The 15,221-nt window shown below is 42.3% G+C and overlaps 1 protein-coding gene across 1 annotated transcript in view; it reads right to left on the reverse strand.

Moving 5' to 3' along the window:
* MYO3A (myosin IIIA) overlaps positions 1 to 15,221 on the reverse strand; it is an 869,350-nt gene that overhangs the window by 736,839 nt on the left and 117,290 nt on the right. Inside the window, exon 5 of the mRNA XM_078662798.1 lies at positions 1,188 to 1,264. Coding sequence (XP_078518924.1) covers positions 1,188 to 1,264 — 77 coding nt within the window. The remainder of the gene's footprint in view (positions 1 to 1,187; positions 1,265 to 15,221) is intronic.

Below are 15,221 nucleotides of genomic sequence, written 5' to 3' on the forward strand. Positions count from 1 at the left end.
GGCACAGAAGCAAACATGCCCGTAGGAGGATCAGAGAGTGCACCACAAAAAGTTGGTACACTTTCTGTGCTACTCCTAAAGGCAGCTCACTGGAGGGTAGAAAGGGAGTCCAAGGTCCCTCCATACACCCCCCGCAGGCAGATGCAATCACTTAGTTCATCTACCTGCAAGTTGATCTCTCTCCCCGTTTCAAAGTGCAGGCATTATGCTGCCTGCGCTGTGAAACATGGAACGGCTTTCAAGCAGCCCCTCTGTATTTCACTTGAATGTACTGCCCCAAGGATAGTGCCAGTTTGCAGCTGCCCTAGGGGCAGAGCATTCTTTGTAATACGGTGCACTGTTTGCACCTGCACACAATTTCAAAGGTGTGCAGTGGCCCATACAAGGACAGTGTGCCGTACACATAATACCGCCTCTGCAGAGCTAAATTTGGAAACTAATAAGTGCCAGGGCCCAACCTTTTGCTCCAAAGCAAATGGCTAGCACTATAGAATGTTGGGGCGCAAATTACCAAAGTGGTCTTGTCTTGATTCCACCTCATGCCTCTTTCATCTACCACCAAACACTTCTTGTCCATTTATCTCACTTTTGCTGGTGCTTTTTCATCCCTGTTTTCTTTCATTGTCACTGTTTGTACTGTCTTTCTCTTCCTTCTTTCCCCCTTTTGTGTTTTTCTTTCTCTTGCGTTCGCTCAAAATCTGATGAGGAATAATAAGTGTAGAGGGACAAACCTGCTACCACTGGCTCAAATTAAGCACTGGATACCTGAAATATAGAATTATTTTTAAATTTGTCCTTGGAGAACATTATCTTACAAATTAATTTAATGGTCAACATAATATTATCACATTTAAAATCAATTTGAGTAATGTTTAATACTTGTGGTCAGGATTGAGACAGAAATTGGTTAGTGAAGGGAAGGTGACCTTGTGGTGCTCAAAGGCCCATGTAGGTAAACAATGGCTCAACATTTCCGAGAAACAGTGTTACCTTTCTCCAGCACAAAGGAAGGTATTGTGACATGGTGATCTCTTTAATTCCATTTGTGTGTCTTCTTTATATTAAAGATTATGTAAGTCAGTACTTCCTCCTCAGTAGGTTCTTAGAAGCCACCTGTTGATGTGACGTATTATGCAAATTACATGTAAAATTGACCAAAGTACCCTATATCTGCACTAAAATCATACCTCAGGAGCCATCCAAAATGGAGTCCCTACAGACGTGTTCCTCCGGAGCCGAGTGCTTGATAATTGAGCTGACACACCTGTACATAAAAAAAAGATTTAGATCAAATCTCGACGTAAAACACTGCAAAACTGTCGTCAGGAGCAATGTGCATTATTTTTGCCATTTGACATTACACGTAATAATTGCATCTTTTTTGGCTGTTGCTGTACAAGGATAATAATCTACCATGCAATGGAAAAAAAACTTGACAATATTTTAATTGACAATGGATTTTTGGGTCGATTCTTTTTTTTAAAGAAAGTTTTTAAATAGTTTGATTTCAAACAGGCATGGAAACTATTTTAGTTCACTATGCAGTAAGTGAGACTGAGCCAATGTATTTTAAGTACATTATAATTTGTAGGTAAATTAACTTTTAAAATAAATTCCACCGACTTGCTTTATTACATTAAAAGAGTCTTTTGAAAATCGAATCTTACGTTGTTGGGATAAATGCTGGTGGATCGAGTTTTACACTCGGGCGCTATATAAAGTAAGCATGATACAGATTTTCACCAGTATGAAAAGCATTCAGAATTAAGGTTGGCCTAAAAATGAAAACGTGTTAGTCTGTAATGTAGAGAGAAATAATACGCTTATTGAAAACCTGTTAGGGTTGGAGAAGAGGCCCAGGGGACTTTAGTCACAAAAAAGAGAAAAGTATGGGTGAAGATTTACTCCTCTGTCACTGTTGTTTTTTTGCTCCTATTCACAAGGACAGGATAGATCATGGGTGGTTCTGGGAATGTCATGATACTTTTTGTGAAGGCTCCTATTCCTCCAGAGCAGAGGACTCCTTTTAGGAGGACTGGAGACTACGAGGCAAACGCAGATTTTTTCATCTGCCTGCAAGTTGATCTCTCTATCCTCTTCAAAGTGCAGGGCTGGAGAAAGCACTCCCCTTCACCAGATCTGAGGTGATCTGTTCTCTTCTGGCCTGGAAGGTGAATTACTCCAGTCCTTCTCTGGAGTAAATCTCCAAATATTTCCAGGGCACACTACGCCTTGGCATGCCCATTTCCAAACCTCGAGTGGGGTTTGCTACCACCGATTCTTCTGCACTCGTGAAATCACCATAAGTAAATCCATACATGCCTGCCAGGAATCCCTTAGTAAATTCCTGGATGGCAGAACAATTATAATTTTGATTTTAAGCCTGAGTTTATGACCAGATTTACCTTTGTGAATAGGGCCTAGGGCTCTTTTATGAAAACAGAAACTATTTGAACTTACATTTTCCGCTGAGTGATGTGGACTGGTTGTGTGACTTGCCACGTGAGGACATATTGCAAGGATTCCCAGACACTGAGCCAACTACTTAGGAAAGGTGTTCTATCCTCTAATGCAAGCAATAATAATTCACCCCTGGAACGCAGATGGATAGTAAAAGACAGCCATATTTGGGGCTCAGTTGGCCATTCACACTCCTGGGCTGCTGGTGTTTCTTCCCCTGTTCAAAGCCACACAGTTACACTTTTTTGAAAACCACTCGGTGCGAAAATCACACTTCGACAACACTGAGTAGGGGACTGGCAGGTTGCGATTGAAGTGCAGCACTACCCTAGGGCACACTGCAAGCATCACCTCATACTGGAGACATACTTTACATCCGTATATTACATATCAACGGGTCACTGTTCCAGAAATGAAAAGAGCGTTTAACTTGCAACGTGACAGATGCAGCATGACAGAACTCTACAATCAGTACTTAATATAGCCGTATAATCTGCTGCTGAGGGCTATACTGGCTGTTAAATGCCCTGAATCAGAGTTATAGACCTGAGCCGCAGGTGTCCTGCCATTGGAGGACGATGCTTAATGCAAGATGCTGGATGTGCTACATGACTTTTCTTGTTGGTTGAGGATCAGCATGCTTGGACCAAGCAGCGTTTTAAGGCATAAGGTACAACATATGGTCGATAGGTCTGTCAAAGATAGGTCTGTCAAAGATTTAAAAAAAAGCTCCATTCAGGAAAAATCGGTGGACACACTTCACTTTGGTCATTTTTCTAAGATGTTTGGCCATCTGTTTTTTTTCATTCAGCAGTGCTCACTTCCACTCAAAGGAGTATCGAGTTCAATTAATTAAAACATTCTTTACATTCATAAAAAAACATTTTTAAACCTATAATCTAAGCAATTATGAATTTGTTGTTTTCACCAAATGATCACATCCCTTCCAAATTTCATAAAGGTATATATTACCACTAGAGACAACTATACATTTTTTACTAATGACAGGTGTATTTGCTGGGTGACCCTGGTCTGAGAGGTCTTGACATAACAGCAGACATAATAGCATGTAGCCAAAAATTGACAATTCAATCCATTTCTTTTCATATGTTACACACTGCTTTACACGACCTATCAGTTCACTTGCACCACATAAATCAAGCATGTTTACTGTAAAAAAAAATTATATAGTAATCGCGTACATGCAAGTAGCTTTGGTCTGTGTGAAACCTCACTCCTGCTACTAGTATGTTTTGCCTATGAGGGATGACTAGTCATTTTCGTGATGTACATAATAAGGAGTGCAGGTATAAAAACCCCAAGGGCATTCAAACCAGGCCCAAACAATGCCAGCTGTAAATCTGTATAAACCATCTCATAATTCACTTATTCCTGCAACCGGTCTGACCACTTCCTTATTACATGCTTCTCATAATCCACCTTTCTCCAGCATTATCTTTTAATTTGAATGTTGCATTTCTAGGATTAAAATCCAATGTTTATTGCAGGAAATGTGCTCTCTCTATTCAAAAGATCATCTTACTAGCCTGGGTACATGTACCTATTAGCGAGCAGAGTTTATTGCTTGCTGCTCTTTAAATAAATGCATCCTCCGTTGTTTGATGCCAGTTGGCTACTAGATTTTCTTCAGGTTTGTATCCTCAGGTCTCTTGTTGTCTTCGCCTTGTCTTCCAATTAGCCATCAGTTGCAGTCATCTGTGAGGTCTAGAACAGCCTCTAAGTTATTACCTCACAACCTTGGTTAGAAATTGGGTTGTTGGTAGAGTGGGGTGTACACTTATTCAAACAGCAACCACAATCCTTGTCAATATAAGTGCCCACTGAACAAAAGTGCCTTGACCTCAGTTGCATGGAGGATGCTAGTTGCAGCCGAGGCAATGCTTTGGTACCAATCCACGCAGCATCGGTAATGTGCCAGTCCTGATCTGCGCATCAGTTGTGATGTGTTGGCTCAGATGAGTTGCAATGGGGAGGTTCGTCATCGTTGTTGAGACAGCAGTTGATGGGGATGCAAAGACCTTATGCCGGAAAGAGCATCGCACAGTGGAGGTTCTGAAGGTGATGCATCGGGTCCAATCCACACAGCAGAGGCAATGCACTGGTTGTGGTACACGCATCAGCGCCTATGCGTTGGTGCTGATCTAAGCAACAGCTGTGATGCACTGGTTCTACAGGAGATGCATGGGTTCTGTTGGCGCAAACACCTTAGACCCACTTTCAAGGGTCCAAGGCTGGGTTGCCACCACTTGGCAGTGCAGACTCACAGTTAGCAGACTACAGGGGCAGATGCAGTCAGGTTGGAATTCTTATGTCCCTGAGACTTCAGATTAGCAGGCCAGCCAGCTAGCGCCTAAAGTTACTCGGGGTTCAAGAGATGCAGGTCCAGTCCTTTTTACATAGGCAGGGAAAGAGCAGGCAGCAGAGCAGCACAGCAAGGAAGGAGCCCAGCAAAGCAGACGTTCAGCAGAGTGGCAGTCCTTCAGCAGCACAACAGTCCTTCGGCACAGGTCCAGAAGTGTGCTGTAGTGGTGGTGTTGGAGGTCCAGCACTTATACCCAATGGTCCTGTGAAGTGGAGGAGACTTCAATGAAAGGCCTTTGAAGTGTACAGAGCCACTGCCCCTACAGACTTACTACAGGAGGTATGCAGCCTTATGTGTGGGAACAGGACACAGCCTATCCAGATGTAAGTGAAGCTGAGCCCAGCCCCTCCTTCCCATCCTGCCAGGATGGCTCATCAAGTCACACCTAAGCTCCCATTGTGTGTGGCTCTCTAGGGGGAATGCACAAACCCCAGCTGCCACCCACACCAGACAAGGTCTCAGAGACAGGAAGCAGGCACCAAATGGTTAAAGTAAGAAAATGCCAACTTTCTAATCGAACTACACCATAAAAGTTTGGATTTAAAATTGTGCTTCCAGAGACACCAAACTTGGGGGTCGATTAGGATCGTGGACGGTCTTGAGTCCGTCCGCCACCCCAGAGTAGGAGGGAACGTCCGCATGGGCTGCGGCGTTCCCTCAGTGCAGATTAGGATGTGACCGCCACCCTGGAAATCCGCAATCATAATAGGCCCCTTGAATCGGTTAGATCTTCCCCTTTGCAAATTAATCTTATAAAATGGAATAAATTAATCCCAACATAATCCAAAGGGAGAGAGAGGCAGTGCAGAAGTCAAAAACTAATGTGAGAGTGTTTCACTACCAGGACATGTACAACTTAAAAATGCATGTCCTGCATTTTAAATACTTTGCGCCCTGCCCTCTGGGTTATCCAGGGTCTACTTCAGGGGTGACATATGTGTAAAAAGGGAAGGTTTGGGCCTGGCAAGAGGTTTATCTTTCCAGGTCAAAATGGCAGTGTAAACTGCACTAATGGGCTCTGCAATGGTAGGTCTGAGACCTGGTTAGAGGCCTACTTAAGTAGGTGGCACAAGCAGTGCAGCAGCACCACTAGTAGCATTTCATTTACAGGCCCTGGGCACATGTAGTGCACTTTACTAGGGACTTATACATAAATTAAATATGCCAATTGGATATGAGCCAATATTAACATGTTTAGAGGGAAGAACACATGCCCTAGTTAACCATATTTAAATTTGATTCACTAACACATCTTTCTTCTAATCATTAATTGCTTTTCTGGCTGGCGCTATTACTTATTGTGATAATGTAATGTCCTCCTACTTGCCTCTCTCCTGGTTCTACTAGTAAGTTCAACCTGGCTTTCCCAGGTCTCATAAGTTGCTATGTTGCTTGCAGTCAGCCTAGCCCTACATGATCACGCTGGACCTAATGTTTTGTGTGCTGCCTATCACTCTGGGATTTTGCAGTGGCTGGTGCCTTCCTCTGCTGCCTCAGCTTAGTTAGTGATCAATAATACTCTCTCAATGCCTCACCAGGGGCTCCATCATAATTACATTCTCCCGGGATTACAAGAGTGGACTGTCTGGAAGATACAGTGGGGCAGCATGTAGTGACCCAGTGGGCATGGCCCTGATGCAGGCAAGTTCTAGCTGGGGGATTGGGCTGAACTGGTGAGTTGTGCAGCCGGGGTCCGTGCAGGTAACAGCGATGGGGTGGTGGGGCCGTGTAAGGGGGGATTTCGAGGGACAATGCAGAGGGAATTTATTTCATTTTCCCTCTGCATCGTCCCTCGAAATCCCCCCTTACGTGCCCGAGCGCCCCACTGCTGTTATCTGCATGGACCGCTGCTGGAGTTGTGGTATAGAGCCAAAAAAAAGACAGGAACAGATAAGAGCATCGACAACTGGGAACCAGATAAGAGAGGGCTAGATACAGGAGGGAACTCTTCACAGTCCTTTACAACTTGGCCTGCCTATAGAATATACACACTGAAAAAGAGCAGCTGGAGAAACAACCATGTCATTTTTCTCCTATTGCTTACGTTGCGGGGACAAAGTGGTTGAGGACACCGTCATGCATTTTCTTTTTAAAGCAATCAGAGTAGAAGCAGGACCAGGGGAGAGACCATAAAGTGCCAGCATTCTCTCTCTTCTCCAGGCAACTGAACTTTCAAAACTGTGGTTAGGAATTTGCGTAAAAGAAGGGCCCGTGTATAAGCTAGTGCCTCACTGCACCTTATCCCTTGGACATTGATATTATTAAAACACCTTGCACCATATGTTGTTTGTATCCTGCTGGCTTCTAGCCAAAAGGGCCATGCTGTTTGCCAGATGGATTACAAAACTAAGTTTTTCATTCTAAACTCATTTTGATAGACAACTCGAGCTTCTCTCCTATTGTCTACTTTCACTCAGAACCCCATGGTGAAAAACATCCCTGTTATTCACTTTTATCTCTCGTAGTTCTATATTATCTTAATTTTAGTTTCCCGGGATGAATGGTTGGGAAGATGAATGTGGCGGATTCCTATTACTTCTACCCCCACTTCACTTAATGATAGAGCTTTTATGTGGTACTGCCTTTTCCCCAGCTAGCTCCATGTATGTATTTGCTCCATCCTCCACACACTCCATGCCTAGATGCATCTTTTTTTTTTAGTTTTATATAGCGCAAACTTGACACGAAGGTATCGGGTATCAACGCACTATACACGAGCACCAGTTGTGTTACATGAGGACACATTCCTTTTTGGGAGGCACGGGGAGATTAAGTGATTTGCCTAGAATTACAGGAGGCTGCACGTCCTTGCCGAGACTTGAATCCTGTTCCCCAGATTTGAGGTTGACCACCCTAGCCTTTAGGCCACATCCTCTCCCCTACAACATTTCACACCAACACAGGCTGCTGTAATTTGTTGACAGTGGGATATGTGCATATTCTATCCATGCTGTTGCACAATTTGTCTTTTCAGTACCATTTGGTTCCTCTTGAACTCATCACTCAAGGTTGAGTATGCTGTGGGTGCATTACAATCTTACCTTGAAGCCACAGCAACTAAATCACCTACCCATGCCATGGCTCCCACGCGGGAAAACAACCTTTACAACACAGTCATTGCATCGCACCACCTTTACATAGTAGTCATTACATCGCAACATCCTTTACATCGCATGTCATTACAACGCAGCCATTACATTGCATGGCACTACAATGCATGCCATTACAATGCATGCCATTACAATGCATGTCACTAGAATGCAGGCATTACATTGCAAGTCATTACAACACATACTATTACAATGCATAGTACCCATACACTATCCAACACTTACCCTCCTGTTGCACTTGCTGTAGTTAGAATAGTAATTTTTACCCTTACACTATCCAACACTTACCCTACTGTTGCACTCACTGGAGTTAGAATAGTAATTATTACCACATACGATCCAACACTTACCTTAAATACAATGTAATTGTATGCATTGTAATGGGATGTGTTGTAAAGGTATAATGCAATGTAATGGAATGCGTTGTAATGGTAGTTTCTGAAGATGCGATGTAATGGCATGCTATGTAAAATAATGCATTGTAAAGGATGTTGAGATGTAAAAACTGTGCTACAAAGGCATGCATTGTAAATGTATGCGTTGTAATGTCATACCTTCCTCCCATTCCTCCCATTCACACCCTACCACATTTTTCATGTGGTGGAGTGTTTCTAGGACAGTACTTCTACTTAAATTACTTCTCAGTATGAAATTTACAACACACTTAGGAGAGTAGGCCAGTTTCATAATGCAACACTTATGAACGATGCAAGTTATATCGATTTAATATCCAATGCATGTTGATTTGCCCCCTGTAGACCCGTGTATTGCATAGCCTATATATTGCCTGAGGTCATATAGCCCAGAAACGTTGATCTCAAATATCTACCATAAGATGATACACCATGTTGTGACTATTTAGAGCCTTTATAATCTACTAGAAAGCCTTTGCAAACACTTCCTGAACAACCAATATTTGCTGAAAAAGCACAGTAGCCTGGATTTCAATGGCTCAAGCTCATCTGACACGATCACTGAGGCGTAATTTACAACATGTTTAGTCATGTTTATTGTTTCCGGCAAATAATTGGACACTAATTCGAAATAATAGCTATGCAGTTTCCCGGTATAATGTGAAAAACAGCAAATGCTGCACTCTTTACACATTGAATGGAAGCTCCCTCTCAGAATACCGTGCATCTTCGCAGAGGGACCTTTAATTTGAATTGTAAGTCACTATGCGCTTTAGGCTGATGCTGCCTTCAGCAGTGAGATGACATTTTATATTATAGAACAGAACTTGCATTGCAAATGATATGGCCTTGGGGGTGCTAAGAAAGCATGGACAGCATGATGGCATGCCGCACTTGGCACCTCTTTCTCCGGGCACTTCAGTGACTAATCGGGCACAGAGTCCTGAAGCAATGTTACACTGCTTCGAGTTATTGAGGCACTAGTTACGTAAAATCACATTGAAAATGAATTACGTGAAAAGACGCAAGAGATGCTAAATAATTTCATAAAATTCATATCCCAGTGTTTTTCTTAGCTTTCGTTTGGAAGAAACTAAAACAGGGCAAGTCACTTTATTAAAACACTTGGCATCTCAATTTACTCTGTTAACGTGTTAGCTTTTTCTGTTACAGCATTTAGACTCAACTGACAGAGTCACAATTCATATATTGATTTGCCTCTCTGAAACTATCTGCGTGACTCTTCCCTCCTCCACCATGACCCTGCAGAGATTTGTTTTGGGTTTGTGCTTCTGCTGCAGACAGGCTTGCTGTTCTCATGCTCTGCACGTAGTAATGGACCCTAAAACCACTAATGCATACATCACCTCCACATATGTAAAATTGCTTTCTCCACAACACTGCAATGGTACATTCATAGACATACTCCATTCCCTATCCTGATCATCCTGCCCCATATCATGGTGCTCCTGGAAAAAAGATCTGCAATTAAAATATATCATCTTCACTTACTACATTGGCTCGTAAACATCCCAATAATGTAGTGGTCTAAAAAAATTATAACGTTGAGCCCCCCTGAGCAAACAGTTCTCACTTCCGGCCCACCCATCAAGCGGCAGCGTAAGGGGAGATTACGTTTTTGACGCACATTTGTATAAAGGGGGAGGGGGATTAATCGAACTGTACTGCACAGTAGAGATTGCACTGCTGACTCCTGCATTGTTTCTGCCAGGCCAACAGTCTCCTGCCTGCAGCCCTACAACCATTTCCTGCAGCTTCCCCTCGCTCTTTCTTGCCATTGTTCTAACCATTTGGACTCTTGCAGAACACCCTCGTCGCAAGTATCACCTTGCAAGGGTTTATTTTCACGTTCCCAACAAACAAAATTTCTTCCATTACCCTGAAAGGGATCACCCGCCCTGAAAACCTTCCTCAAATGGAAACATGTTTTATTACCATTGATTTTGATGGGATCATCCTCCAAAACCTCATAATCTTTCCAGGCCAAACTCAGACATTCAAAAGGATAAGAGCCATACCCCCTCAATCATGTAGCACTTACTCTCACCATGCTCCTGCAGCTTTCTTTGCCCCTCGCTGCCCTAGTGCTCTTTCGGTCACTGCAGCCAAGATTTTGGAACTCTCCTTTGCTCCTGAATCATGCACTTGTCCATTCCTCCATGCATGACAGAGCAAGGACGAAGCTAACAAATTTAAAAAAAACACCTTGAACCATATCTTTCATCATTCTATCCTTCCATTCATACAGCCATCATCTACACTAGCATTTAGCCATATATCCATCATCCCTTACATCCACCCTTTGAATTACACATCCAATGAAAAAGCCTTTCATCATTCATTTAATCTTTTGCCATTCACCCATCCACTCATATTTCCATGTATTCTGCCATCTGTCCATCCACCTATCTATTGACCCATCCATCCACTCATTTATCCATCCGCTCACCAGTCCTAACACTCTTCTTACCTTTTTTTCACCCATCCTTACATTGACCTTTCCTTCCTTCTACATTTCTTTCCATTTTCTATAAACCCATGTTTCAGCGTTAATTATGAGTTTTTGTCTACAGAGTTTCAAATACAAGAGGCCAATATAGAATTCCACCTGCTGTAGTTGCGAAAGTAAAGGGCTTCATGACTCCTTTGATACAGAAGTGATCATCCCATTTCCATTGGCTCCTGCCGAGCCCCCCTCCTTAAGTCTCCTGTAGTGCACCATCCATTAAGGCTCTTGCACTCTTGCAGCTCTCCCTTTCTGCCCCGTCTGCTCCACCTGGACTCCATTCCGTTCTTTTCCTGCAGACCCCACAATATTCCTTTGCTTCAGGACACTGCACAGCGTTAACATCATGTATGCGTTCCTCACTACAACCACAACTGCCTGCCAAAAGAAGCCCAACACGACACTAACCCTCACAATGACACCGACAACCATATCAACATTATTGTGTGGTTTAAGCCTGTTTTAGTCTTTTTTTCTCCTAGGCAGTTGTGTGCATTTGTATAGTCCACAGTTGTTTTATGATAAGTGGGAACTTTGTTATGTCTTTTCCATGCTTCCAATTGGTTTAAAGCTAAGCTTGCACTAATATTACCAAAAGTGTACTATCTCCCATTTTGAAATTATGCCGCACTAAATCATGTGATCATTGTTGTCTTTGCTCTAAATGAGATGTGAGCTTTCCCAGTCCCTTGTAGTAAATTGCACCTGACCAAGGACAACCTACCAGTCCCAGACCACTCAGTATGCAATGTTTCAGTTCGTATTATTTGAATCAACCACGGGAGTCTCTGAAACCAATGCAATAGCATTATGAGACAATCTTCGAAATTATTCTATAGTGAAATGTTTCTTGTTGCCTGTTCCTCATTGGTGCATATCCTAAGAACTGTGTATTTGTGTTGTAATTTGTGAAATCCTTCATCTAAAATCATGTAAAGGAACCTGAATTTTCCAAATGGAGGGTCCTCTACTGTCCCGTTCTTAGAATGGTGAATCTATGCTGGATTTTCTATTGAACTTTAATGAGTTTTTCTACTTAAGATCTGTATTCTTGCAGCTAACCTGTCCAATGCTATTTCAGGTATTTTGCCTAAATAATTCTTTATATGAAGCCTTAAAACGTTGAGCTATGTCTGTTGTTCCCATTGAGAATGTCATTACCATATGCCTCTACTGGAGCCTACTAGTATTAGTGATTGATCCAATCACCGAGCACCAAGTTCCTTATAGGGACTACACTGCTGGCGGTCCAAGCCGTTAGCGTACATAGGGTAATCAAGGTGATACAAATCTGAGCACCAAATGATCTGGTAGGAGAGCGATGGCTGTGACTGGATCAAACCAGCATTAAATAAACCCATTTGGCTATATAACCAGCTACTCTAACTTCATGGTTCAGGCGGTTTCACCAGAAATTCAAATTGGCCCGATCCTGGTGCCTGAGGACGAAGTAGGGGTAACCCAAAGTAGGATGACATAGGTATCAATAGTGACTTAAGCACATGCAACGGATGAATGAGAAGCAAACCATGAGGTAGTGCATGTTGGGACTTGAGGTAGAAGAATTGTGGTGGAACGCACTAGATGGATGTTTTTTGTAAAGTTCTATGCAGTTCTAGTTTTAGTACTAGTAGAGATGACAGTTAATGTGTTTTTGATGATATATTTTGATTTCTGATTTATTCCATGTATACGACATAAAGTTGAAGAGAGGTTCCTCATTTAGATTTTTCTAATTGTTGAACTGTGTGCTAAGGTGAGGTGTTCTGTGAGGCACAATCAGTTACACCAGGATAGGGACGTAGCATTTTTATTGTTCGAGTGCATTAGTTAAGCTCAGTGGTAGTTCATTCCTTTGTGCATGGAAAAGAACACGCAGAGTACAGCAGCTCCCACAGGTCAAGAGTCCAGTGGTGTGTGAAAGTAAGTAGTCAGTCAGTCAAATCACTTTAACCAATGCTTATTTGATAAGATCATAAAAGTACAAACATACAAAACAAAAACATCAATAAATCCACTAAAGGGTAAAATAAACTGTTAAGAACATCCATTGTGAACATAGTAAAAACAAGCAGGTCATTCGAGAATATTGTGCAATCGCCTGATCTTCCAGGAGCAGGATAACAATTGTATTTGTGAATAATGGGAAGTATAAATATTTTACGGGGTTCCTCATAAAATTTACACAAAAAAATGTGCAAATTAGTTTGAGTGACACCCTATCACATAGGCAGGGTGGGAGCTCATGTAAGAAAAAAATTCCTGACGGATAAGACAGCATACAAAGAATAAAATTCAAACAAGACCTAAGTAGGAAGAATCTGTGGCATGGATTTGTCATGGAAAAAAGGTAGGAGCTGTCCCTTCCTGGTTAATCGGCCCCTCTATGTAGGATTTTACTAAAGATTTTTGACTATTAGTTTCAAGTCTCCTTTTTAGTGATGGTAGATCAATTAGTTGGCGTAAAAAATTAGTGTCTAAACCAAGGGAGATCAGGCAGTTTTTGACAAAGGTATCCAAGGAATCCTATGGGAATGTTCTAAAGAGAGGCAGTCTTCAATAAACATCTGAGTGAGGTTGACAGATTCCTTCTCCAAATGGAGTGCCATAATAGGATTGGGACCAGGCTAATCAAATAAGTTATGTTTGGGACATACAATTTTGCGTCACAAATAAAATATATGAGCAGCTTATGGGGAGACCTATTGTTTTTGGCCATGCAAACTTTAAGCATGTCAAGGGGTTTAGCTCTCAGCTTTATTATAAAGGAATAGAAGGCAATAATATTTTTTTCTAACATGAGGCCCTACGTGGTAATCATATGTGACCAATTTAATTGACTATCCAAAGTCCCCCTAGGCTATTGCCCGTACAGTTCTGGCACTACAGAAATTATTAGAGACCTATGTGAACTACATACACACAAAAAAAGTAAGTAGTCTTCTTCGTGCTATAGAGGCTTCTGATTAGGCAAAGCGGACAGAACGTGAATCCTGGTAAAAGGAGGTAAGGAAAGCTTGGCAATAGTCAGGTGTGTATGTCATTTGGTGCTGTGTAGGGAACGGCTGGCAGACGCTGAAGCCAAGCTATGATAAGGTACTTTTGATTAAGACGCACTTCTATTGGTAGGCAGATCCGGAATACAATTGTACGGAGAGCGTGAGATTTGGGTAAGGGGTGACTGAAAACCCTAACTGAATGGAAAATCTGTTTTATAATAAAGAGAAAGATATAAATAAGGAAGATAAATTCCCACCGAATGTACACTAGCTAGGGAAAAACAGCAAAGAAGGGGTTGCACAGGTGTATGTGGCTTAGTCAAAGGCAAAAATAGAGTCCAAGGGTTGGGAATTACGATTCGAACCTTTCACATTCTCAGAATATAAATTCTAGGGCAGAGAACGTGTTGACATGAAACCTCAGTCTAGACCCACACAGTGTCTCTGGGAGCTCGAATCTCAGGGAGCAAATTGCAAATGATAAAAAGAGAAAGATGTTTGCATTAAAAAACTGTAATTCGGCTTATTCATGGATGAATTCTCATGAAGATGAGAAGCAAAAAATGGAGGGAGTGATTTACACAACCAGAACTTACCCGCTAACAGATGGCAAGGAGATAGAGAAGGAAAAACCTAAGGAGAAAAAGAAATCTAAGGATGAAGCAGAAGTAGAGAGCGATGACCTCCATTGATTAAGACAGCCCAGTATAATTTAGCAACCACACCAAGTGCTACAATTCCAGCGGATGAACCTGATACAAACCCTGTGGCCACCCAGGAAGTTAGTGCACCCATAAGTTACTTGGAGACCTCTTTCCCACCTCCCGTACACACCTCGATCTCCTTAGGAACAGATATTTTACACTCATCAGTAACCCCAAATGTTTCCTCGATTGCAACTGCCATTTATATGTCCAAGAGTCTCATCCTTCCAAGCATCCCTCAGGATGTCACAGTTGTGCCCAGCATAACATTGTCAGGTCCACCCCAGGAAAAGGCGTTGGCAACCCATGACAGGAGATCACACAACCATTGTGACTCTACTAGTCAAACCCCATAGCAAGGGACAGACGCCTCAAAGTCAAAATGTTGCCCAATGGAAAGCTACATTTGATTGATGTAGGGATGGGCACTATCATGAGGGCAAGTTCCTTTACATGAGCAAGGAAGCTGCGAAGGTGGCTCGAGAGTTATATGTGAAGATGGAGAGTGGAGGACTAATGAGGATTTGATTTGACACAAAGACAGAAGTTGCAAAAGAATGCTGGGATGATGATGGCTGACAAGGAGTTGAGGCTTCTGAAGTTGATAGAGCTAAACACACTTAAG

The sequence above is a fragment of the Lissotriton helveticus genome, chromosome 10 (genome assembly GCF_964261635.1).
Source record: "Lissotriton helveticus chromosome 10, aLisHel1.1, whole genome shotgun sequence".
Classification (NCBI taxonomy): Eukaryota; Metazoa; Chordata; class Amphibia; order Caudata; family Salamandridae; genus Lissotriton; species Lissotriton helveticus.